The sequence below is a fragment of the Camarhynchus parvulus genome, chromosome 1 (genome assembly GCF_901933205.1).
Source record: "Camarhynchus parvulus chromosome 1, STF_HiC, whole genome shotgun sequence".
In the NCBI taxonomy this organism is placed as follows: domain Eukaryota; kingdom Metazoa; phylum Chordata; class Aves; order Passeriformes; family Thraupidae; genus Camarhynchus; species Camarhynchus parvulus.
The window spans coordinates 65,783,720-65,809,849 of NC_044571.1; the positions used below are offsets into that span (position 1 = coordinate 65,783,720).

A 26,130-nucleotide genomic window follows, 5' to 3' on the forward strand; every position below is an offset into this window, starting at 1 on the left:
AGGAAAATTTGATTAAGGTTTTATAAATAAATGACTTTTTTTTCCTTGATTGAGGAAATAATTGAAAAAAATTAATCACAGATCCATTTGAAGTAAATTTTCTTCACAAAAAATTGTTCTGTTTTTGAAAAAAGAAATAAAAATCTCCTTTTTAAACAGGTTTGTTTAAACAGGTTAACCAAGATTGTTTCATTTAATCTTTAGAGACATGCTTTGAATACTTCATTTTAAAATAAATATGTCCGAGTCACCTTTAAATATAGTGCAAAATAATCTAAGAACAGTGCTTGTTCCCAAAATGTTGTAATAAAACATTTCAACTAATAATGGTGTTTATTTAATTCAAATAATTTCGACAGAAATGCATGAAGCTCATGACAATAAACTGTGACCTGTGTTTTCCAGCGAGCAGAGAAGACAAGAAATATCTGCATAGGACTCTGCTGCAAATTTGGCTGCTTGGAGGCTAATTCCAGTAGGAGCACTCCCCAGTGCCTGCACATTATTTGTTTCAGAAAAAGAACAGGTATCTAATCTTTTTTTCTGCTGAAAACCATGCGTCCTACCCTGGTTTCCAAGCTGCTGCATTGTTTTAAGCATAGAAATTTTAAGTTATCTTTGGATTTAATGAAGCAGTAGAAAAACTGGTGGGAACAATTGGGTTTCTTCACTGTAAATCCTGTGATCTTTGAGGATGATGTACGGCAAAGTCAGTCCCTCACTTCTGTACACTGCCTTACTCTCATTCTCCTTCTGTTTCTTTATTCTCTTTGCCACAGCCCTCATAGCAGCAGACACTGCCAGTCTAACACAAGTCGGCGTATTGAGACGCAAGTGAGTGATACAAACCTCTGTTTCTTTATTCCTTCCAGGCAAGGGAAAGGTTAGATAACTAGTTCAGGTACCCACGAAGCTGTCCTAAGGCATTTATAGCTGTCACTGTGCAGATGTTCACAGGAGTCACACTGACTCCGGCAGCTCCTACAGCATCCTGGCTGCTGGGGAGAGGGAAGGCACAGACGGTACCCACTGGCCCTGGGCATGTGAGGATGCCAGGACAGTCCCTGAGGCTGTCTCGAGGGGGTGTATGTGGAAACAGAGGAGGAGCAGATCCTGCTTGCTCAAATTCCCCTCAGAGCTCATGGATCCCTCTGTCACCAAAAGCAGAGTCCGCCTGCCCATTATTGCTGGTCCGCAGAGATGGCTCTGTTTCTCTGTCCTCTCTGGTGCATTTCCTGCAGCAGCTGAACACACATGGGCAGAGAAGATACCATGCTCCCCAAACATTTAATCATATCCATTTTACTAATTACCCTTCCATTTATCTATTTTGCATGGCGGGTTTCTAGTTGTAAATAGGAAGCAATTGGTGGTGGTTTGCCTCAAAGCAAAACTATTTTTTTTCCTCTTGTTTTACTGCAAGCTTTTTTTCCTAAGATAGAAAGACAGAAGAGGTGCAAATTCAGTTCAGATCTGAAAATCACAATTTTCAACTCCTTTTGCTTATTCTGTTTATTTATTTGTATACCTATTTATTTATATATCAATTTCTAGTCTCATTAAAAGTTTCTTGGTTTTTGCTCTTCACGTTTCCCTCTGCTGAGATAATCTTTGGGGAAGGAAACCAAAGAGCATCCCAGAGGACCAACCCAGCAGGATTACTTTAAGAGGACAGCTACACAGATGGACTAGGGCACAGGAGGGAGCAACAGCAGAGTTCTGCCTTTTTGATAACCACTGAACAAATCCAGATGAGAAAGGATAGGAGCACCCAAGCTGAGCAAAGGTCAGTCTGTCTTCCTGATTCTCCCACTTTCTTTTTCCCTCTGCAACAACCCTTTTATTGCAGCATTATTATCCAGCATTAAAATTACAATTTTCTGTAATGCAAAATCATACAGGTTTGTTTTTGGTTTTTTTTTTTTTTTTCCGCTGCCTTCTCTTCCACTTCAGCTGAAAGCACTCGGATTTCTAGTACCTAACTAATTGCTTTTGATCTTGCCAAAGTTCAAGTTACAGTATCTGATATTTTTTTTTCATCACAGCAAGCTCTGTTTCCACTGAATGAATACTGATGAGTTAGACACTAGAAAGTGCCTTTGGTCAAACAACATGCCTTGTTCTGAATTCTCAGTAGATCTAAGCAATTATAAATCTGTCAGCGCAGTCTTCTTTACTTTCAAAATTAACGACAATATTTTGTAATAAATTTCTAAAACTTTTATCAAGTTTTTTTTCATGGAAGTATTTTTTTGTGTAGCATAGGGCTGCAGGGTCCCTTTTCAGTGTGCATATTTATCTGGGCATGGTCCTTCCAGATCCTTCCTGGGCCACCAGCCCGTGCAAGAGCAGATGAATAGGGACAATGTGGCAATGTGGGAGGCAATCTGTGTACTCAATACCCTTTCTGGGGCAGGATGGGACCACAGGATCTCACTTCACCTGCTGTGAAGCTCAGACCTGCCCCTCAGTTGACATCACCAGGACTGACAGTCTCTTACAACAAACACCATGAAACCTGGACCACCTGGAATTGTCTGGCAGATCTAACTCAGCCTTTAACTCATTGTTAGGAGCAGATATTAGGGTTGCCCTTTTCCCCTACAGGCACTTGTTGTTATAGTGATGGCTGAAATGGCAAATTTAGACATTTCTTCAGGAATATAACATAGGACCATAATCTGAAATAGTGTATTTGCGAGGTTCTCAAATATAGAAAAGTTAGTGAAGGAAAATTATTCCTGCACAGATGCAGTGACATGTTCACTCAGAAGTTAACTTCTGAATAAAACCAACCTCAAAGCATGAATGGAAACTGAAAACCATGAAGCAGCTTCTGTTTTAAAGAAACTAGTGAAAATGTGCATTACTCATTCTTTAGACTTCTTACTGTGGAAACTGGGCCCACTCCTGTGGGTTTTCCAGCAATATTACAACACCGTGCAAAATTAAATGTGAGGACAGAGGCACTTCTCATTGAAAAGCCCTCTCTGGACATGTAAAGAACAGTTTTTGAAGACCATCCAGGGAGCTGGAGCAGGATTTGCCCTGAATGAACTACACAGGGAATCTCCATCATAAATGTGTCCTTTACACTAATTTCTTACTTGTCAGCAACTGCTGAGCCCAAGCTCAGGAAAAACCCACACAAATGATTTATGGGTTTTGGCTAATATTCTAAAACAAATGACAAATTGATGCCTGTGCTGAAGGAGCAGTGAGGGCACAATTCATTAACTAGAAGCTTAGTCTCGATCTTATATTTAATCAATAATACTCTGTAACAAAAACCAAAAAAAACAAAACAAAACAAAACAAAACAAAAAAAAAAAAAAAACCCAAAAAAGAGAGATATAACTGTACTCTGGGTCCAGGTCTCTGTGACCAGATCAGCATTCAGTGTTAGAAGTGCAGCATCATAAGTAAATATATGTGGCAAAAAAATGCCATGACAGACACATATACTTGATTATTGAGGAGAGAAATATTTTGATAGAGTAATTTTTTGCCCCCTAAAACAGTAGAATGTCTTACCTAGAAAAATCTGTGGGCAAAAATAATTATGCCAGCTATGCTGGCATAAAGTGCTCAATTTTTAACAATTCAATCATGTAGCTTTTCTCTTTAGAAACAGATATTTTGGCAAAAAATTTAAATTTACAAAGGAAAAATTCTAACTCTATAAAAAGCTATACATTAGATCATACTTTTAAAAAGTTTCATTTTCTGCTTCTGATTTTTTTAACTGAAGCTGTTTAAATACATTTATTGTATTAAAACTGCATCTTTTGGTGCTCAAACAAATGCAGCCACTCTGCTGCTCTCTAGAAGGGACAGAAGGTGAACTGAAACTATGCCAAGGAGCCAGCCCAATTTTCAGAAGGCACCTGGAGATTTTATAAATGTTGATAGCCTACGAGCCACCAGTCCTTTTCAGACTTTCAGAGGGTGATCAGCTCCCACTGATCTAAACCAAAGAAAACAGAAGTGAAAAATAGCTCAACTCACCTGGTCCTTGATGTCACCTGCATGGTGATTATCATGACTACACTAATGGATGTACCTGCCCTTGGAAAGGGGTACACAGGAGGTTGGTGCTGCTTTTCTGCAAAGCACAGTGCGGGGAGGAGCTGGGAGAACACCTGTATCTGGCATCAGGAAAGTGACCTTGGCCAAGCCCCTCTTGGACAGTTGTGAGCGAGCCAGGAGCTTTGCGGAGCAGTGATGCGAGCACAGGGCTGTGTCCCACTTGCACATCAAACTGCCTGGCATCACTGAGGTGTAAAGCAGCTTGAGGAATGCTCCAGGCAAGAGCAAGCCCACTTTTCTTGGAGAGAAAAAGAAGGGCTCCTTCAGGCTACTTTTGCGCCCTGCATTCGGGGCATATAATTGTCCGCTGTAGCCACAGAGTGGGGTCCTTGTCTTTGGGAGCCTGCAGAGGGCAGGGGATGTGGAAAGGTCACTGAGCTGGGAGCAGCTGGGCTGGAACTCACCAGATCTCCTTGGACAGCTGGAGAAGATGCAGCAAAACCAGCAAGAAGAATGGGAGGTACATGGAGCTCGTAAATAATCTTCCCACGCAGATGTCTTTGCTAGGGATCTCACTGAAAAATTAAAAACGCTGAAGGGAAAAAGATCAAGTACAGTGGGAAATGATGTTCCTTGGTGATTCAGCCTTGCTGGAGTACCATGGGGTCAGACAGCGAGGGGAAGGCAAACACGCTGCACAGAAGAGGAGTAACACTTGCTCCCAGGGTAAAAGACTTTTGTTGGAAATCCAGGCAAGACTTTCAGCTTACAGAGACAAATCTTTCAGGTGAGCTGGCAGAGAAGAGCTGAACACTGAAAATAATTTCAGTGGAATAAACTCTCCACAGAGCTGAAGAGTTGCTAAATGAAGAGCATGACACTGTTTCAGGATGGGAATAATGTGATAATCTTCAAGGCAGATAAATATAATGGGTTGACTTGACAGTAGGGCTAAGGTGACAAACCGTGCAAGAGAGTCTTAGATGTAGAGGTTGCTACAGCTTTCAGCAGGTACTCTGATTAAATATGCTTGAATAGACCATATTTGATGAACTAAAGCAAAATAATTTTTCTGTGTTTTCCAGAAACTCCTCCAGTTATTTTCTCATCCTTGTTTTATTTATTATTTTTTCTATAGATTTCTAAGTATACTTTGCAACTACCTGATGCTATGAAATCTTGGAGTCATATCTTAAAAAAGCTAATGGCAGTGTTTGAGTTAGAGAGCTCAGTAACAACCGAAAACAGCTCAGGGAAAAAGCTGACTGTGACATGTGAACCCACACCACAAAAAGGCAGCGGAGAAGCTGGAAAAGTATTGGCTGCAGGGAGGAGGGGGAGCTGAGCAGCTCTTCAGCAACAAATTACTGAACTAATTACCTCCCAGTAAAGACACTGCTTACTCAGCTCCAGGGATGAGAAAACACATCAGGAGGAGGCAGCAAGCCAGAAGCCTCTGAGTTTTTGCACTGACATGAAGGGGGCTGCCTGAGGATTGTTGGATCCAGTCCTCTTGCCCAAAGCAGGGTCGGCTGCAAGCAGGTCAACATGAGAAAGAACCACAGCCTCTCTGGACAACCTGTGCCACTGTTTGACTACCCCCTCAATAATCTATTTTCTTGTGGAATTTCATGTGTTTCAGTTTAGCCTCTTGTCCTATTGTGGGCACCACTGGGAAGGCCCCAGCTTCCTCTTCTTCCTTCTTTCCATAAGGTATTTATATACACTATTTATATACACTGATGAGATCCTTGAGAGGCTTCTATAGACTAAACAGTCACAGCTATCTCAGCCTCTCCTCATGTGAGAGATGCTCCAATCCCTTAATCATCTCAGCAGCCCTGAGCTGGGCTCAGTGCAGTATCTCCACATCTCTCTCTCTTCTACTAGGAACCCAGAACTGGATACAGCAAAAAATATCTCTGTAACTCTAGTAGGAATAGAATAGTAGAATATTTGCAGCTGGAAGGTATCTACAGAGATCATCTGTATCATCAGTATAACTGTCTGACCATTCTGAGGCTGACCAAAAGCTAAAGCATATTGATAACAGCATTGTCCAATTGCTTTTTAAACACTGACAGGTTTGGGGTATCCACCACCTCTCCAGGAAGCCTGTTCCAGTGTCCTCAGGTTAACTTAGGCTCAGATTCTCAGCTGGATTTCTTTTCTTCTTCCTCTTTTCTTTTTTTTCTTGAAGAACTGGTGTTTAACAATCCCCAAAAATGCCATTGTGCTTTTCGCCTGTGACTTCTCCTGATGCTATTTTGTTGGAAGCTACTTGCTTCTATTCAAATCTGTCCTGAAGAGAACAGATGCAACTCAACTGAAATCGTGATGACTATACAGTCCTGTATGTCACTGCAGAGTGGAAAAAAAAGTTAATAGCATCTAGTAAACTACAAAATCAAATCTGTGGTTTCAGTTATCTTTGCTATTTTCTGCAGTTGGAAAAATGCTTTCTGTTCTGGTGAAGTTTGACAACAGCCCATTGAACGCAGCCCATAGGGTTTCAAGTTTGTATTTTTAATATTAAATGTCTCTATATCTGCAAGTATAAACACACTGCTGGGAGCAAACACCCATCTTGACCTGTGGTCTCATATCCGGTTTTGATTAAATGCCTCCATTTGCAGCAAAGGAAGCAACAAATTTACAGCTTTGTCAGTAAGGGAAGATAGTCAAACAGTTGCTCTGTCTTGATTTACAGCTTGTTTATTTCTATCTGCCAGTGAACATACAAATACATTCTGTAACAGGTTTGAGATTTCAAAGAGCTTTCAGAAGAGAAGTAATGTTTTCTGATCCCTTTTAAACAACTACCTTTTTTTCAAGGCCAGTTGTCAAATACAGTGAAAAGTGACATACAAGAAACTTTTGTCTAGATGAATAGAATATTCCAAGCTGTAAATATATCCATCAAACCAGTTGGGCTCAGAGAATCTGAGGCTTACATTCTTTATTAGTCAGCAAGTTCTTTGGCCTCTGTAAGGAACTAATCACCACCATAAGTCATTACCACTTACCATACTGCATGTCTGCTTTTAAAATCTGAGAACACCAACTCCAGCATCATCTGTAGTGTTTGGCAACAACAGCTACATTTCTAATGATTATATTTACACTAGACTTTCCAAATTTCTATTTTAAAGCCTGTGTAGTCAATGGCAGAGTCTGTCTAGCATACAAATGCATAGACAGCTTGGCAGGAGGTATAAATGTGGTTGGGAAGTGTTCCCTAACCCCTCGGCCGGCTGGGCAGTGGTGCCATGGGAGGGGAGGGCAGCTGCTCCTGCTGAGATAATCCCATCTCCCAGAGCTACACTTGTGTTATGTCAGTGACAATGCCATACCTTTCTTAGGTCTCTCCAGTGACTTGGATCCAGCCATGAGAACAAAATTTGCATGGGCTTGGGTGGCAGGACAGAGCTGTGCTCACACAGTGTAGTAAGGACAACGTGGCATTGCACCAGTCTGGGGTTGCAGTTCTAGTCACACTTGGCACTTCAAATCATAAATTTGAATGTTTGGCTTGATTTAAAACCCAGCTGACCACAGCATCCAGTTCACAAAGCAGCTCATTATTTTACTGCAGAAATGGAGTGACATGTTACACTTTGAGCAGGGGAAATGATAACCCAGAAAATGACATGACAAAGAGGAATGAGATAGTGAATCCATTTCTCTTCCCCTCTTGCTGGCCTTCCCTTATTCTGATGGGGAAAAGTGGCAGAGCCACTGCCATTTATCCTGCCCATCCCTTCCTACCCTCTGCAGGTGCACCTTGCACTTCCTGCAGGTCAGAGCTCAGGTCTTCCTGGCCATTGTGCAGATCCCTGTGTGCCCCCCTCCACCCAATGCACATTTCTGAAATCACAGGACAAAGGCTGGCCCCGAAAGTCCTCGCCAGTACAAGCAATTTCTGTCCCTGCTGGCCCTGCTCACATGAATACAAACATCATGTGCTTAAAGGACAGTTTAGGAGCTCTTCACTTGCTACTTGTATTTGGTAAATGCAGGTCTTTCACAGGAAACCACTACTTTGTTCTGGTATCCAGTAAGAATAAGCTGCAGTATCGGTGAAGAACGAAAAGGAGTTGTGTGGTATTTATGATTCAGCAGCAAAAGCTGCCCCCTGGAGGAACATGTTATTAGGCAAATAAGGTAATGAGATGCAATGGGGTCCAAAAATACCTCCACACATTCAACCGTGAGCATCATTATTGTGGTTGCTTTACTAAGTTAACCAAAGAGACTCAAAAACTGAAATACAGACTTTATACAGAACGAGTTTGGAGTACAATAAACAAATGCAACATTCTTCGAGAATTAGTTGTGTTTTATAAACATCAATAAACACTGAAAAATATGTGAAAACTAAAAAAAAAAAAGGAAACAATATCAACAACTGTAAATTGTCTCAGTATTTATCATTTAAGCAGTTTTTTTGTACTTTTGCAATAGAGATTTCATCCAGAATTCTTTATATAATTAAAAAAAGGAAAAGAAAAACAGTCAGCATATTGCTGACACAAGACCAGGGAAGGGGTCACAATTAAAGCAGAAAAATAACACATCCAGTTAGAAGTGTGTTACTATTTGGCAGGAATACTCTTAATGAACACCGTCTATGCGTGAGAAAGAGACAGCATCACTGTTACAGGCAAGAAATGATGATCAGGTATCATTCATTATCCATTGTACAAAATTAAAATTAGTTAAAGGGGAAATGAAAACTCGAAAAGAAGAGGGGAAAAAAACAAGGAAACTTTTAAAAACACCTCTTGATAATAGTCTTCTAAGGCAAATGTTCAAATGTTACATGCACTAACTCCCCAAGAAACCAGACAAAGCTCTTCCATTCCCTGTGTGTTTCCTTTCATTTGTTTTCATGAAGAAAGGTTTGAGAGAGCAGAGCGCTGGGAAGAAATACTGCAAACCTCTAAATTAGTGAACGAACTTCCAGCATCACTATTGTACTCAGGGTAGGAGGAACTGGAAGAAATGATGTTTTTCAGCCTCTGAAGTGCAATGATCAGTAGCAAAAGGAGAAAAGCTAAGAGACTAAGGAATATAGAAACATAGACATAGACGTTGGATAAACGGCCAGGCGATGAATCCACTGAAGTTGAAAGGGATGTGGGATACAGTTCCAGAAAAGTCCCATTTTCCATGTTTCCCACAAATCCAGATGAAGGGTCAGGTTCTGACATTACTGGGTTTGTGTTTTAAAAATCACAACAGATCTTGTATTCGAAGGCAGTTTTAGTGGCATAAAAAGGGTTTATTTTAAGCGAACATTTTTCCATCACAACGGTGAGATGACAAGTCAGCCAGTGAATGAATTTATCCTTTACTGCTCAAGTCCAGGACAATTTAAGATTTCATCCTTCAGAACTGCAAGGGAAAAAAAAAAAGAAGCAAGGTTAATTTACTAGCAGATGATGTGCACCTGATATAATTTAGGTCTTAAGAGTTACATTTCTTATCTCGAAGATGCAATTCTTAAAGAATTAACTAGCAATTATCTTTATATCTCAATTTTCCAAAATGCAGGGATTAGGAGAAATCCTACTGAATCCTAATGGATTGACTCTTTCCAACCATGAGTTGTTTAATTGAAGAACAGCACAATCAAAAATGTACTTTATATGGGACTGAGGTACTGGAATCCAATTTATCTTGTGATAAAAAATCTAGTCAAGTAATGAAACTCCCTCTCAAGACTTCAGTTCCTCAACCTAGATGAGTAAAGCCACTCAGTATCACAGTTGACAATAACTCCATTAGCTACTTACTCCATAATGTCTTGCCAAAGGTACCCAGAATTAGAAAATCTGCCAGACTTGCTTTCTTGCTGTGTATTTATTAAATGTTTTGAATGGTTTCAAACATGAAAATGTACCTTGCTGCAATTCTGCCATTGAGATATCAACGGCAGGCATGTTTCAGTGGAGTGAACTGACCCCTCCAAGCAAAATCCCAAGGAACGGGCAGCCCTGCCAGCCCAGCAAGCATGACAGGACTATCTAAGGGCTATTGAAAAAAGGTTACATTCCAGATGTTGTTTTATTGTTTATTTATTGTGTTTGCTGTTTTATAGTGGAGCTTTTGGTGGTCTCAATCAAGCATCCCAACAGCCTGCAAGATACACAGGAGTGCAAAACTGCATCTGCAAATACCAGATAAAATATTCTTACCACTGTGGTATACAACTCATAGTGATGCATAAAATATACTAAACTAAAACCATTTTATCACCCTAATAGTATTTAGCCCCATAGGAAACCGTATTTGTTGTACCTCCTGAAATAAGTCACAACAGACTGAACAAAGAGAGATCCTTATGAGATTAAACTCCTTTTGAACTGTCTTTAATTTGGTGATATAAAATTAATTAATGGAACAATATGTGTTCATTTCATGTTCTGGAAATAGTTAAGTGTGTTACAGCTAATTTATCCTTTTTAAAAGATAGGCTTTGATGTAGAAGATGTTTATTCTTAATTACGTGTCATAATGAAAATTAGATCCATTATTAATTGAATTACTCCATAATAATTTAAGAAATTACTTCACATGAATTCTTTAACATGGCAGAAGTTGAAGGCCTTTAAATTTCTCACAAATTTGAAATTTACTGCATTCTGCTTTTACTACTAGCACTTGACCCTGGTACAAGGAATAACTTTGGCATTTTTAGGGACTTTTTTGAAGTGAGTGGAAAATTTGTAGTATTAAATAGGACTAATCAGAACCTCAGTTAAGCAGAGATGTGTTTTGCTAAATCAGAGCTTTTACAGGTCTTACAACATTACCCAGGCTATTTTAAAATAAGTATTTTGTAGTGACATCAGAGACACTTTAAACTCTGATTCCAAATGAAGCCATGAGTAGTTTTATTCAGTGCACCACAGCCACCACTTCAGCTCAGGTTCCTGCTTCTGCTGGGAGAAGAAGGTAAGTGCCATGAACTGTCTGTCTCTCTTACCCCGATCCTTCTGAAGAAATAACCCCAGAGAGTCAGGTTAGGTAAATGGGCTTTTATCCAATTACCTTCTTGTTAGGTAATTGAGTGTTTTTTGCATTTCTGAAAACTAAATACAACAACATCATAACATTTAGCCCAAACCTAGTCCCAAAAATGATTGCGAATTTTGCCACTGACATCAAAGCATAATGGCAAAACTGGTAAACTGCATAAACCTGTTGTCGTTCTGAGAGCTGTAAACTGACCCAGGAAATGAACCGCGGAGGCTAAGTTTTCACATTCTGTAGTGGTCCCTGCCTTTCCCTCACCTATTTTTGGAAAGTTGAGTTGGTTTAAGACAAAGAATGAATTGCAAGTATTGTTCCTGAATGACTGCAGATGGAGAACTCTGTCCTACAGGAGGTGTCTTTCCAATTAACCACTCTTGAAAACTCCTGGGACAGCAGAATTGGCACCTCTCTGCAGGGGTACTCAGGTTTTGTGGTGTAGCTGGATCTGGATTACTTTGTCAGAGGTACCTCTGCAATGCCAGGACAGGGCTGTTTCACTTGAGGAGGCTCCATGAGTCCTCCAGTGCAGCCTCACTGCTGAAAGCCCCAGATCATACTCTGCCTTTCTGACCATGGCTGAGTTTTCCTGCTGCTATTGCTCCTTTGTTACACAGCCTTGCTGCTCTGATGGACAATTTGCCTAGAAGATTCACACATTTCAGTAAGGTTCAAGAAGGCATAGACTCTACCTCCACACTCTGCTGGTTTTAGATGTACAGGAGAGCAAAACCTCATTCTTCCACTCTGGCCCTCAAATATGAGCACTGGCACAAAAGGAAAGGCTCTCCTAGATACATGGTGTCATTTATACATCCCGGCTTTTCAACCAGAGCCACTATTTAGCTATATTCTCCCAGCTGTGCATTGTTTCTTCATTCATGTCCTTGGTATAAATACCTCTCACAGGGGAGGACAACCACTCTTACTCCAGGGGTAAGCCAACTTGGCAGATACTGTAGGCAGGCTCAGTTGAGTTTTTCACGTTTCCTTTTATCCTGTGGTAAGCAGGAGATGGGCAAGGTGGCATTCACCAGAAGAAGGGCAAACTGAGCAGGTGAGGGATCAGGCAAGGTGTCACTTTGTGTCACTGTGCAGGTACCAGCAGTTCCATGCCTGAGCAGCCATGCCAAAGCTAGCCACTACTGCATATCTGATGGGATCTGCTAGAAAATCCATTTTGTAAGGAAATGCAAATGTGGTCAGGAGCAGAGGCCTCACAATTAGCATATGCCCTGAGTGCCAAATTATATGTAACAGGCGTAATTTAATCTTTAGCATTGCTAAGACAGTAGCCACCTCCCAGTTCAGACTAAAGTGAATATTAAATGAGACTGCAACACTCTGCAGGATGGCATGAACAGAGGTTTTTCATCATCCCAATGTTGTAAATGCTTTACTGTCTGTACTGTATTTCTTCATATATCTTGATGCAACAACTCTACTTCTCCAGGCTCAGTCAGATATAATTTAATGGCCTGCACTTGCCACTGAAATCCTAAAAACTGAGGAGCAGGCAGCAAAGATAGGTCTGGTAGACTCAATTTCTTGTGAGTTTATCAGCCACAGAAAAGCACTTCATTTTCTTGGCTCTTCCTGTATTTTCGTGACTACAAGCTGAGAAATATCTTGGTTGTTTCAGTGTCTTCAAAACATTTAAGCAGAGAGAGAACTTGACATCAAAGAAAATCGATGTTTGTGTATTACATAAACTAACACTTTTGTCACAATCTCCTATGAACTGTTTCTTTACAGGTAGAAGGTATCCTAGAAAGCCCTTATGGTAAACATCTCCTAACAGATGAGATCTTTATTTGCCTTTAGCATAGTTACAACAGAGAGGTCCCTTGTCTGGCCAAACTTCAATATGCTGTAGCAGGGCAGGAAGAGCAGGAGGAAGACTGTGTAGGTTCCCAGGTGATATGGTGATGCCAGTTCTAAGACTTACTCATCCCTAAAATGTGTAGCTCCTCCCCAAGTTCTGCTATCTCAGTGATTGGTCCCAAAAGCTGGCAGCAAGTCTTCACTAGACTGATATACGTATGAAGGCCAGGGAGCTCCTGGTTTAATTCTTTCATCCTCCCAGTCTTGTTTTCTACATTTATTTCCTTCCTAAGTTACTGTTGTGGGATGACCGCTTTTATCCCAATATCGTGTATTGTGTCTGGCAGCTGTGTTTTTTTTCCCCCTCTCTCTCTCTCTCTCTCTCTCTCTCTTCCCCCCTCCCGGCCGTCTTGCCGCGGCGGGGCGGGGAGGGAGGAGGGAGCGGGGACTGGGTGCACTTTGCCTTTTTTTTTTTGGTTTTTTTTTCCTGGCTTTGAGCTGCTTGGCTGGCTGGCCGGCTTGCTTCTGCTTGCTGCTTCGCTTGCTTGCTACTGCCTTAGCCCTAGCTGATAGCTGCTTTTTTTTCCCTTTGCTGCTTTCTGCGCTGTTTTTTTTTTCCCTCTTTTTTCCCTTTTCTTTCGTCCTCTCTTTCTTACCCTCCCCTGAAGATACTGGACCGGCTCTGGACCTGACCTGGGACGTCCGACGTCCGGCGGGATCTCTGGAGCCTGCAAGAGAAGCTTGGCACCCTCCACAACACTGAACTGGTTTTTCTTTTCTTTTCTTGTGTTGGGGAGTGTTCTTTTGTTATTTGTCAATAAATAGGTTTTGTTTTCCACTTTGCTCCTCCGAGGAATTCCTTCCCGAACCCGGTGTTTGGGGGGGGGGGGGGAACTCCCTTTTGGAGATTTCCCCTAATTTTGTCCTGAACCAGGACAGTTACCAATATTTCCCTTCCAGCAAACATGTAACACAAAATATTTAATGCCAATAAAAATATGTTTGCATGCTCATACTAAGGGGCTGAATAAATTTTACATATCAGGAGCACTTCAGTCTTGAAAGGCAATATGCTCTAGACTGGAAAAGTGTAGCAGTTTAACATCATGCAACTAAACAAGACAGTAGCTCTAAACAGGAAAAAAGATGTGAGCAACACTTTATTCCATTTAAAATGTAGGTAGGAAAGGCAAAGAATGACTTCTAGCTTGCAGTTTAACAAGAATATGATCCTTAATACTTCCTCTCGGATACACGCCTTTGGCAATTAAAGACCACAAGTAAGTAGGATGCTTCCTTTTTCCATTACAGATGGACCTGCCAGGAGCAGAGAATCCCTTTTCCATTCTGCCTGGGAAAGAGGATCAATTGCCAACTGACTCAATAAAATAGAGCACAGAAGGAAAAGAAAAACTATTTCCTGCCACAAGCAAAGTTTTCCTTTTAATTTATTATCTAATTTCATTTTTAATTATGATTTAATATTATTTAAATGTATGTCTTTGAAGATCTAAGAAGACAAGTGCCCATATGGCTTGGTTGCAGGTTAAAATCAAGTTATATTTTGTTTGAGGGTTTGTGTGGGGCTGTAAAAAGGAAACCCTCTGAGCCATAAGGATACTTAGATTAATTCAGATAGGCTCCAATGATTCTCTAATTTACATTTCCCATGGATCTGCGGATTATAGAGTCATTTATATCAATGTAAATCAAAAACATTGTGACCTGGGATCAGACCCAGAACTCGTGAGTTAAATCTGGTCTTTAAAAGTAAAAGAAAAATGTGCAAGGAGAAAGAATAAAATACTTACGAGCAGGAAGAAGATATGGAAATAGAAGCTAAATGTCCAATGCAGAGGAAGTGGTTGGTGATCACGCCCAAATCCAAAGGGACTGCATGCTGAGAAAAGCCCCTATAAAAAAGCAAATAAAAGTGGAAGGGTTTAGTAATAACTCCAACAATAATAATAAAATAAAGGGAGGACAAGTGCTGAATTTTGACTACTCTTACTGGCAGAAATTTCAGGGGAAAAAAGCCCAACCAACTGGAATACTGGCTTGCGTTTTATTCCTGCTAACAAAATCCTTCTGTGGCCCTGTTACAGCATGGCATGTACAGCATCAAAACCATGATCCTGAACTGTTTTACAGACAGGCTTTGATAACACCTTACTCTTGTTCTGCAGTATGCTCAAGGACCAAGACAGACATTTGTCCTCTGGCACATTTTAAAGTACTAGAGCACTGAATCTGCTCTCCAATTCATCTCACATTATACCCTGAAGACTCCTGCCAGGAATCAGGTCTTTTGGATTACACACTATTATTTATTCATCCTCTTTATTTCTGACTATCTGCAGTTTAAATTTTCACATACTTGAAATATCCAAACTGAATATGTTATGTGCACATGAATAGCTAGAAGGATTTTGTGTGCTACATGCATTCAATACCTAAAATTAAAACATAGCCCCTGAATCGTTTTTAATAAAGTAAATTAAATTTCTTGTGTATGAAGAAATGATGCAGATTAAAGCAAAAGAGGGCCACTCTCAAACAGATTTTCCCCTCTGGGAGACAAAAGACACTTTCACAATCATTGTACATCTTAGAGCTCTGCCCCTTCAGCACATTTGGTTTGACTGTGTTAGAGAAGCAGATCTCTGGGGATGGATGTTGATGCATTGTTGTGCTGCTTTCATCCCTTCAGTCACTGAATCACTTCTGGTTTAAGCCTCTCCAAGTTCAATAAAGAAAATTGTCTAGTGCAGCTGTTAAAAGACAGTATTGTTGAAATCCAAATGTTTTGATAACACTGACTATACTAATGTTCCACCTAAGGGAGTCACACAGCTTCCTGACTATCTCTTTATGAAGGAGAGGTAGGAGGCTCTGGGTGAATCCCAAAGTCAGCTGCCCCAGAGATGGACCCAGCATATGCACTGGATGTGAGGGTGTGCATCCTTGTCATCTTGCCCAGAACTGCTTCTGAGGCTGAGGCAGGTGCAGTACAGGATGGAGAGGGGGTACAGCAGCCCTGGTATGCATTTTCTCTGGTAAATATGCCTCACATAGCCAAGAGCTCTACCCTACACCCCTCAGTTTTGTCTGCTTGTAGCAGAGATCCTTTTCCTCCCCTTTCTTTCTTTCCTGGGGGAAAGAGGCATAGATCTCTGCAACAGGGCTGTATCTTCAACCAAAGCAAATATAACGTATTCTGCTCTTTTCTCTTGGGAGAATCTTTTGTTAGTCCCTCTCCCCCCAGATACACAGAGCACTGCTTTAGCCTTCATTCAAGACAACAGTGCCACAATCTCCAGCAAGGCAAGGGGACCAGAGCCTACCAAATCTTGGGCTGATTAAACACTAAACACGAAGTGAAAAACACAAGACATCCTCGAGGCTTCCTAAGTGCAGGCATTCATATTCAAATGGTAAGTGTACACAGTGAGGCAGGGAGGGCAGAACTTTTAATTATCTTTGAAGATCAGGGAAATACTTAGACCAGAACATCAACAAGCTATCTTCAGAAGACCCCTTGCCATACACAGTTGTATCCCACAGTCCTTCATCCTCTTGCACCACTCTAATACCCCTCACAGCTATTTTTACCATTTCAGCTGTAGTAGCAGCCTATAAAAGGATTTGGCCCAAACAGTGTATTCCTTCACTGTGCCAGTAAGATATGAAAGGAGTAGGGATCTATCTGTTCCCTGTATCTCTCAGGATGTGGAGAGGCGTAAGGAGTCTCACTGCTGTGCCTCTGAGACCTTAGATAGAGAAATAGGGCCCTCCTGGTCTAGCGTCCTATGAGACTATCACCCAAAAGATACAGTCACCAAGGAAATCAATCTCCTTCCTGTGCTGGTTTGTTAAAAATATTTATTTCTCTTTTGAAAATATCCTGTGGAAAAATACAGGTTGCTGAAAAAAACCCACTCAAAACTCAACAGCCTAATTTTTGCTGACCTTAGGGATGGCTCATATTCAATTTCTTGGTGTCCAGTCCCAAATCTTTTCCCCTTATTGCCACTCTGAATAACTTTTGTTGCCACTCTCAGCCAAATTCAAAATTCAACCCAGGCAGAAACCTCAAACAGATCTGAGCTCCTGAAGTTTAATAACAGTGGGTGATCAGGCAGAGAAGACATGAAGGTTCATGCAGTCATTTGGTTGCTCACAACAGCTTTAAATCTTGGTAATTGACTTCTACAGTCAAAACCAGCCACTAAGGTGTCACTGTCAAAGTGACAGATCCCAGCTGGAAAGGAGGTCCAGGGCAAGGTTAGCCAGGGAAGAGGAGAAACCAGCAGGTGTCAGAAATCCTTAACTTCTGCATTTTGTGTAATGACTTCTTGTTTGATTTCTTGCAACATCTGATTTGGAATTTTGTTTGAACAGAAAATTTCGTGTAGTGTGGAATGGCTGCTTAATGAGAAATGAAAATTCCATTAGAACCCATTTTCCTCAGTGGAACAAGTATATGAAAGTATTTCAACTGCTTCTGCCTTGTTGCCTTCTTTTGTGGTTGAGTCTCCCATTCCTGCTACCCCTTCTTTCCAAAGGCTGTGTGGAGCGTCCCACCAACTGAGAAGCCTCTCAGGAGACTCCATCCAGCATACATCTGTGTGGCATAGTGGTGATGTAATTAATCTCAGAACAAAGAAAAGTTAATTAAGCTTTGCCACTTCACGCCTGACTCCTCACATGGGCTCCCAATAACCACCTCTTTTATCTGACACAGGCAGAGGAGCACTGGACTCCACAACTGAGACCGAGTGGCCAGTGCAGTGGAGGGCTGTGCACTGTCTTCACCCTTCCTGAAGCCACCACACTTCCCATGGGGCAGTGCTTCAGCTCCTGCACACTGCTTATTCAGACCAAAACCAGATATATCATACCAGATATATCATCCCAGATAAAATACCAAGCCCCAGGGCAAGCAGTCCTTGTTATCAGAGCTTGCTTTCATTTTCCATCACACTCATGTGTGAAACAAAAAACCTGCAGCACTTAGACCCTCAGGTTCACCTCCAGGTAGAAGGGGAAAACCCCTCGTAAGTATCATATCCACCCCCTTAATCTACAAGGAATGCAGTTTTAGGACAAAGTGTGGCTAAATCTGGAACTGAATGGACTTAAGCTCTCCATTGTCTCTGCCTGTGCTGCAGCACATCCTCCTGCTGAAGCCGATGACGTGGCTGCCTGCACGAGCGTACCTGAGAGCCCTCATCTCCCACACTCCATGTGGGAACATCCACTCCTGTCTCAGGAGAATTCTGGGCAGACTACAGCAAGGAGCTTTGCTGAACAGCAAAAGCAAAGTGAACTTTGCTAGTCAATGGGGTTATTGGTCCTTAACTAGCAAAGATGTGACCCAGAAAGTAGAGTCCGGAATAATAAGAAAACACCTTTCTATTGCAAAATTCAGCTGATATGGTGATTTCAATATATTTTATAAAAACAACAGGTATAAATCACACATTTTATAAATCACAAACTTTATAAATCCATATCACACCCAAAAATGTCAAGCAGATTTCATTTCAACCTTCTTAGGAACTTTGTCACAATATAAAGCTAGGACACAACGTTTCACACTTGGTTCAACAGAAATTTCTGTTAATGTATCATTTTCAGATTTATTTTTTTCTCTCCAAAAAAATGCAGATTCAGTATTAATTACACTTAAATGTCTGTACACTTAAATGTCAAGGGATTTTTAGGCACAGATATGCTATCACAGTAACTCCATTCACCATAACTGCTTCCTGACTTGGGTACCTTATGCTTTACTAAGAAAAGTAAGAAAACACCCTTCTCTTTTGATTCTCTGCTTCCCCTCACTGCTGTAACAGAAGATCCCTATCCTCACCATTCCTTATTTTACTGACACAGGCTGCACGCATGCCCTCCCCTGATGAAGAAACCATGGCATATTTGTGTGCCAAATATTCACGTATAATCCCTGTTTGCAAAACAGCCTCCAACGACTCAGGCAAAGAGTCAACACAATTGCAAAGGGAGCTGCAGCAAGCCACGCTGTGCTGTGCAAGCATAAGGGGGCAGGGTTGCGCCTGAAATGCCAAAAAAGAGCAAGTCAGGATAATGTAGGCCATGGAAGGAGAGTTTCTGCTGGTGCTAGATAGAGTGATCTGTTCAACAACTGCCTCTCAGATGTCCTAGCTTTAGAGGACACTGCTCCAGTCGTGCTCCAGTCCAGAGCAAGTGTAATTCTAGCAGCAAGGTTAATGACAGACCAGGTGAGGGCTTGTCTTAGCACCTCACCAGACGGCTGCTGAAGGCATCAAACCAAAGCAAATGTGCTGGGACATTTCAAGGAAATTAAAGGAATGATGGACAAAGTGCCTATATGAAGTTACAAGTAAGCACAAGGTGGAGCTGGAAGAAATGAAGAGATGACGGCTTGAGGGAGAAAGATGCTGAGAGCACAGGCTGATCAAAGCCCAGGGCTACATCCTGGGGAAACAGGAGACTTGGTACCTCATGTATAGGGTGACTGCCAAGGACACTTGAAGCCTCAGACTTTCATGTCAGATGCAGGGGGAAAGAGGGAGCAGCAGAAGGGCTGACAGAGGGGAGATGCAAAGTGGCAGGCTAAGGAGTGGGTTTTGCAGCAGCGACATGGATCGACTGTCGTAACAGGATTTCCTCTGCGCAAGCCAGGAAAAGGAGGCAACTGCAGTCATGAAGACATAGGGGGAGGACTGCTTGCAAAAGAGTGCAGGAGGTAGAGGTGAAAATATACCGACTTTTTAGTATTTAGATTCCAAGTCTCAGACCTATCAAAAAACATCAGATTTTTCAGCAACTTCTGAATGTAATTCTTGTTGTTGAGATAATTCCTCTTCTGCTTCTGTGTAGATGGGGTGCAAGAAGGAAAGGCTGTTGCTTCCTGCCTCTGATGGGGAATTTACAGAATACGATTTACAATTTGCACTGCACCAGTAAGACCCAATTATGAACAAAGACACTTGGCAGAGACAAGTTATCCCAGTCCGGCCTTCTACATCTGAAAATATTAGCAAAATGCCCACAACAATAACTTCCTATGCCAAATAAATTCACATACATACACACATGGTGATAGTACTAGATTAAACCTGGATGCTGAAATAGCCCAAGACCCCTTCCCCAGCAGTTCCAGGGCCTGCAGCATATATCCTGTTGACAGCAAAGCACACATACTGGATATAGCAAGTAGCAGCCTGCAGGCAGGCCAGCCAGTGTAGCAGAGCACAGGAAAGCTGGGGAAACGAGAAGGAGGCAGGGGGGACATGCCTGCCTGTTCTTTCCCCACCTTGGGAGATAGGGGTGACCCAGTCTGAGGAAGAGGTGGGAAAGGAAGGCAGCCCGTACACAGCTACAACCAGCAACCATCCCTAAGGGAACAAGCCCCTCTAGGCATAATAGCAGAGAGAAGGCAGCTGGTGGTTTCAGGCCGCCTTTTGTTTCAGTCTGTTCAGGCACAGGAAAGTTAGAGTGGGTTCAAAATGACTGTAAGAAGCAAAAGCACAAGGAAACAGACGTAACATTCCAGCTGGATCCCTTATCATAATAAAAGTGCCAGTGCTATATGCATCTTATATGGTCCAGATTTTATACATTTCTCGTATTCATCTTTCTCCCATTCTGCTATAATTAGCTGAGAATTAATTAAATAATAGCTAGTATGCATTCCTAATTGTCTTTGCTTATATAAATGTTAATCAGCGTTGCAAATTCTCAGCCCTTTACCACTATTTTCACAATTTGCCTCTTAACTGTTTAGTATTTGCAAGGCTAGGAAGAGTTTGCGTCACTTGATTTCTGTTCCAAACTTTATTGCATCTAGCAAGATGATGTTGAAACAGCCTGCAGCTTTCAGGCAGACATAAAATGCTTGCAAAGAGCATATTTTTGTGCATCCATCCTGTGTTTTTTTCCATGCTGTGCTGTCTAAGCTCAGCTCTTCTCCCACTACACTGGATAAGCATGTTACAATTTATTTGCAGAGGGAGCAATGCCTTCCCCGTCATCTTTCTGCAAGCATTGTGAAAGAGCACACGAGTGGCAGCCTGTGCTTATGCCCGCTGAGCCAAGAATTTTCTTACATAGTGATGACCCAATGGTCTGCGCTATCACATCCCTGGGCTGCAGCATCTTTCAGCAAAAGAAACCAGCCCGTGCCTCCCTTCTCTCCGCATCCCTCCTTCCAGAAGCTGTGCAGCCCCGTGCTGTCACCACGCTCTCCCAGAGCGTTCTCCTTTTTTGCCTCCGCCGAAAGCAATTTCTCCAAACCCAAGAAGCGTTCGTTCAATTCAAGCACTCGCCAACCCGCGAAGTGAGTTAGGCTAAATACAGGTTCTTTCCAAAAGACGTTTGTGAACGATCACGCGCAGGCCACAAAACACATACCTCGGTTAAACACTTACGAACATCAAATGCCCTTGGTTACAGCACAGGACAGGCAAACCGCTAAAGATGCTCCCTCGGAGCAGCAGCACGGGCGAGGCGCGGCGGGAGCTGTTCCAGGGCGCACAGCAACCTCCCAACCCCGCCGGGGACCCGCCGGGACCCGCCTCAGCCGGCGCGGCACCCTCGGCGCCGGACAGCGGGAGCGAGAGGCCCCGGCGCTGCGGGAACGTGCGAGCAACAGCGCCGGGCAGTCGGGCAGCCGGGCTCGCCGAGGCTCCGCTGGCACCGAGAGCACGAACAACGCGCACCGGGTGAGGGCAGGGGCAGGAAAAAACACCCCGCACCTGGAGTGCCGACCTCCCTCGAAAAGCAGACGGCTGACGCCGCCGGGATGCTCCGGCTCGGGATGCTCCGGCTCGGGCGCAAGCGGCAGCGCGGCCCCTTGCCGCCCCACTGGGGCAGCTCCGCGCTCCGCTCCTCGCTCCCCGCTCCCCGGCGCGGCTCCAGCCCCGGCCCCCCCACCCGGTGCCGTCCCGCGCGGCCGCGGAGGCGGCACCGCCCCCGGCCCGCCCCTCGCCCGTCCCCGCCGCCCCCCGCCCCGCTGCCGGGCGGGGCGGCCGCTGCCCCAGCGCCCGGACGGGGCGGGCTGTGCTGGGGCGGGGGCTGGGGCTGTGCGAGAGTCCCGGCGAGGCGCTGTGCTGGAAGTGGGGCGAGCCCTCCACTTCACCGGCGTTAGGCGATGGAAGGCACCGGGCATCGTACAAACCCGCATCGACACCTGGCTCTTACCGTCCCGCGGCCGTCGCACAGCATACGTCCCTGAAACGAGTCGGGGCTGGTCCCTTAAAAAAAAAAAAAATCCCATATTAAGTCCGTATTCCACCCGGCAGAGCTGCCCGTGGGAAATGCGAGATCCTTCGGAGCAGAGAGGGTCAGATCGTGGCACCATAAAGGGAACTGGACCAAGCGAAGGAGTGGGTTAGAAAAGAGGTTTCCTGGAAAGTGAAAACTTGCAGATGACTTTTGAAAATACTGCCAGGTTTTCGGCTGGCTGCTTAGACCTTCAGTTATACTTTGACATCATGTACACTGGAGTGATATTAATTGTGCTAAGATCAACTGAGATAATAAGGTAGTGTAAATGAGAACAAAACCTGGCTTCCCTAGTTCATTTGGAGAACGACTTGCCTACAGATATCACATGCTCTGGAATGAAATATTGAGAAAATGTTGGCTGGATCAGATACATTTCCTTCCATGGACACTGAGGAAGGAAAGGTTCATCTGGCTTCTGGTATGCTTGTCTCATCCACGCTTTTTTTGGCCAAATGACTTTACTGTGGGTTAGACATCAGTGATGAGCACTGTGAAGAGCAGATGCACGCTGTGCAGCTCAGTCTTGTGTCTGGCTAATGTCCATGTGCAGCTCTGAAAGGATGTTGGAAAAGGATGTTCTTCATTTTAAATTGCTCTTAGGGAGATGTGCAGTCCATAATGTGCTGCCGAGGCACTTCTGTGAGATGTGCTTTCTTTGATACAGTCTACACAATTTCAGTAGAAGAGTAACTTGGAATGTCATGAAACAGCCAGTCTTGGAGTAACAAGACATATGAATGGATAGGAAAAAGACAAAACTTAAAGGAAAAATAATTCCCAAGAATGACCCTTATTTCTCCTTGATAATAACCAGTGAATGCAGTGGCATATAAGAGATGGGTTGGCTTTCAAATGGCAAAAATGCTCCATATTTCACCTATGAAAAAGGAAATCAATGTTTTTGTGGGTTTTTGTGGGGTGGTTTTTTTGTTTAGTTTTGGCTTTTCAGTGTGGAAAGCCACATGCATGGCATATGAACAAAAAAAGAATACAGCATCAGTTAGTGCCATGATATTCCTAACCTGGAAGCAGACCACTGGCTCACTTCAACATGCAGCCACTGCAGAAAAGGGCACATTTGACAGTGAACTTGCTGGTTGCATTAACTTCTGTGGAAATAGCAAACAAAGCCTGTTGAAACTATGGGGAAAGAAATGTTGTAGACACCTACTACAGTACTGGCAGTGCTTAGATTAGAGGTGGATAATCCTGCTGGAACCATTTAAAACAATACAGAGAATTTGCTATATCCTTTTTTATTTGTATACTCAGACTAGAGGTAGAGACTTTCTGGTACAAGCCCTGCGTCTGGGATGTCACTGGGTATAAACAGAGACAGATGGTGCATTGAAGTTCTCAGCATTGATTTTGCATATAGATAAGTTCCCAGGTATAAAATTCTAGGGAGATAAGAGAACCAAAAGCAGTAAAGCAAAATGTTTGAATCTTGAAAATAAGAAAGAAGTCAATGGAAGGGTTTCTGTTATAGCTCAATTATTCCAGCAGTGGAATTGCAACCTGGAACAGGCAGAAAGAATTTTCCCAAGGTCAAGCAGGAAGATGAATAGAAGAAAAGGCAAATGCAACAGAGCTGAAGTGGCTGCTAAGACAGGCATGCTGTTGCTAGGACTGGCCAAAAAAAAACCACTGGTGCTTTCTAAAGGAAACAAACTATGATTGCTTGGGCTTGTATTACTTTTGTGGATTTTTGCTCAAAGCCGAATCCACTGAAGAATGAGAAAATTCTCAAGTTCTTCCTATTGATGAATGTGCTTACCCCAGAGCATCAGGCATAGTCACTAGTAATCCTTGGCTTTGGAAGAAACTGAGAAGTCTGATCCAGATCTATCCACTGTGTTTCACAATCTCAACATATGCAATGTAGGCTAGGTCATATCATCCTAGCATGCTCAGGTACAAAAAATACGAGTACTTAGGCCACAAGTGAGAATTACTTTTTGCAGCTGTGCTCTGATTTTTCATTCTTTTCATGGATAAAGCACCTCTCAAGGGGAGGTGAACAGCACTGCTAGAAGAGGTTATGATTTGTTCAGCAGAGGAGAGAGAACAGTGCGGAAAGAGGAACAGGGCAGAAAGGCTTTTGTTTCTTTTTGGAGGTCACTGCTGTTTCTGTAAGTTTTTTAGCCTGTGCTACGTCACTGATGTCCTGCCACTTTTTGTGGCTTGTTCATTTGCTGTGAGCTGCTCAGTGACTTTGGGTAAAGCTGCACCAGAGGAGTTGTCAGCAAGATCAGGCCTCTCTCACCAAGGCTGGTGGCTGCGTCAGGACCTCATGCAGAGGCTGTGGCAGCAGGAAGCACCACGGCTCCAAAGTAATTAAGTTGCTCTTTTATTGCTCTTCCTCCTTCATGCTCTCTATGCAAACAACACAGTGTGAGTTGGCCCTTCCTCAGGACAGTGTCTTTCATGCAAAATGTGTTTCAAAATGTTTTGCAATTATAAAATATACCAGGAATGTTAAACAGAGAAATGGGAAGACAGATATTTTCAGAGAAGGTTTGAAAGAAAGAAAGATGACAGTAAAGAAGAAAAAAATGCATGGAGTCTTGAGATGGTGAGAATAAAAAAAAAAGTAACAAATAGAGATTTTTTTTTTTAATGCAATTGCAGTCAGATAAGTACTGACTTTTCCTTGGAGTCAGAGCAACAGGTTGAGGGTCTGGATGAGTCTGGTTGCCTCTGAGGTTCTGGCAAGAGCACATCAAGGAGATGTAGCTTGACTGATGCTTAGTGTGGTTGGGCCTCTGGAGCTCAGTGTCATTCTTGCTGCTATTAGGCTGTCTATGAGACAGCATGGCTGTAGTGGATAGCTTTTAATAGCTTTTCTTAGAATACAGAAAAATATGGAAAATTAAATGTTATTATTGTTATTATGACTGATTTGATGGTTCTTGATATGATTTCCTGTACCTTCTCAGAGTCATTAGCTGGTGGAATAAGCAAACAGTGACTGTAAAAACTTCCAGAGGGAATTCTTACTCATCCAAGTTTGAGTACAGGAGTTAGGTGCACATGACCTTCTCTAGTGGACTTAAAGCCATTTCTCTTTCTCATTTTGACTATCTAAGGAATTTAGGAACTTCCTCAGACAGGTCTGCTTCATTGCACTCCCAAGATACAGGAACATAGCAGTTAAATGAACTAAATCCCACCCAAGAAAATCAGATCCTCATCTGTTCAGCTGAGCTCTCCACTTCAAACACTTACATATAGAGAATGTAGTTCTACTGAGACCCAGGTTAAAAATAAAACCTTCTGCTATTTGGACAACCAGTGAATACTGTCTCTCCCCTCATTCTTTACCAAGATCCCAGGAGAAGGCAGTGAATAGTTATGCCTTCCTGAACCTGACCATGTCCTCTTAGTGCCTGGATTTGTACTCAGCTTGTAGCACTGCTTTGAGCACCCATTTTGTCTTGTACTTCTTTGTGAACATGGTGGCTGAAAGTTAATGAGTTTTGAGGGTAACCTTTTCTGATACTGAAAAGGCTTTGGCACTATAATTTGCATAAGCATTACTATTTAATAATGGCCAACACAGAAAATAGGAAACATCCTTGAAGACTTCTTGAGACAATATTTAACTTCTAATTCCTCCATCACATAAAAGCTACTTGTTAATGCAAGGACCAGTTAAATGAATTCTAAAGCTCAATTAACTCCATCATTAGATGTTTTTAAAATACTGTTAGACCACTATTAGACTTAGAACTCTCCAGATACCTCTGGTCTTTTTAATTACCTGGAGTCATTATAAGGAGCAGTCACTGAAGTTCATTCATTTTCTCCATGGTTCTTACTAATCCACTTACAAACTTTGCCATAGAGCAACCTCAGGAGAGGCTATCTTTAATGAGACCCCTATGGAATAATGGTCTATTCATTTCCCTAAATGTCACTTGGATCATATTAATAGATTCACAT

General features: G+C 42.6%; 1 protein-coding gene across 2 annotated transcripts; it reads right to left on the reverse strand.

Moving 5' to 3' along the window:
* Positions 1–8,239: 8,239 nt before the first annotated feature.
* Positions 8,240–21,826, reverse strand: SERTM1 (serine rich and transmembrane domain containing 1). 2 transcript variants are annotated; one of them, XM_030950225.1, is made up of 3 exons: positions 21,310–21,826; positions 14,703–14,804; positions 8,240–9,426 (listed from the first exon to the last, which is right to left on the reverse strand). In XM_030950225.1, the coding sequence occupies exon 3, from the start codon at positions 9,240–9,242 to the stop codon at positions 8,919–8,921; it is 324 nt and encodes a 107-aa protein (XP_030806085.1). In that variant the 5' UTR covers positions 9,243–9,426; positions 14,703–14,804; positions 21,310–21,826; the 3' UTR covers positions 8,240–8,918. The 2 variants fall into 2 exon arrangements, with proteins under 2 accessions (XP_030806085.1, XP_030806095.1); XM_030950235.1 differs by having other exon boundaries at positions 21,654–21,808.
* Between the last annotated feature and the right edge of the window lie 4,304 nt (positions 21,827–26,130).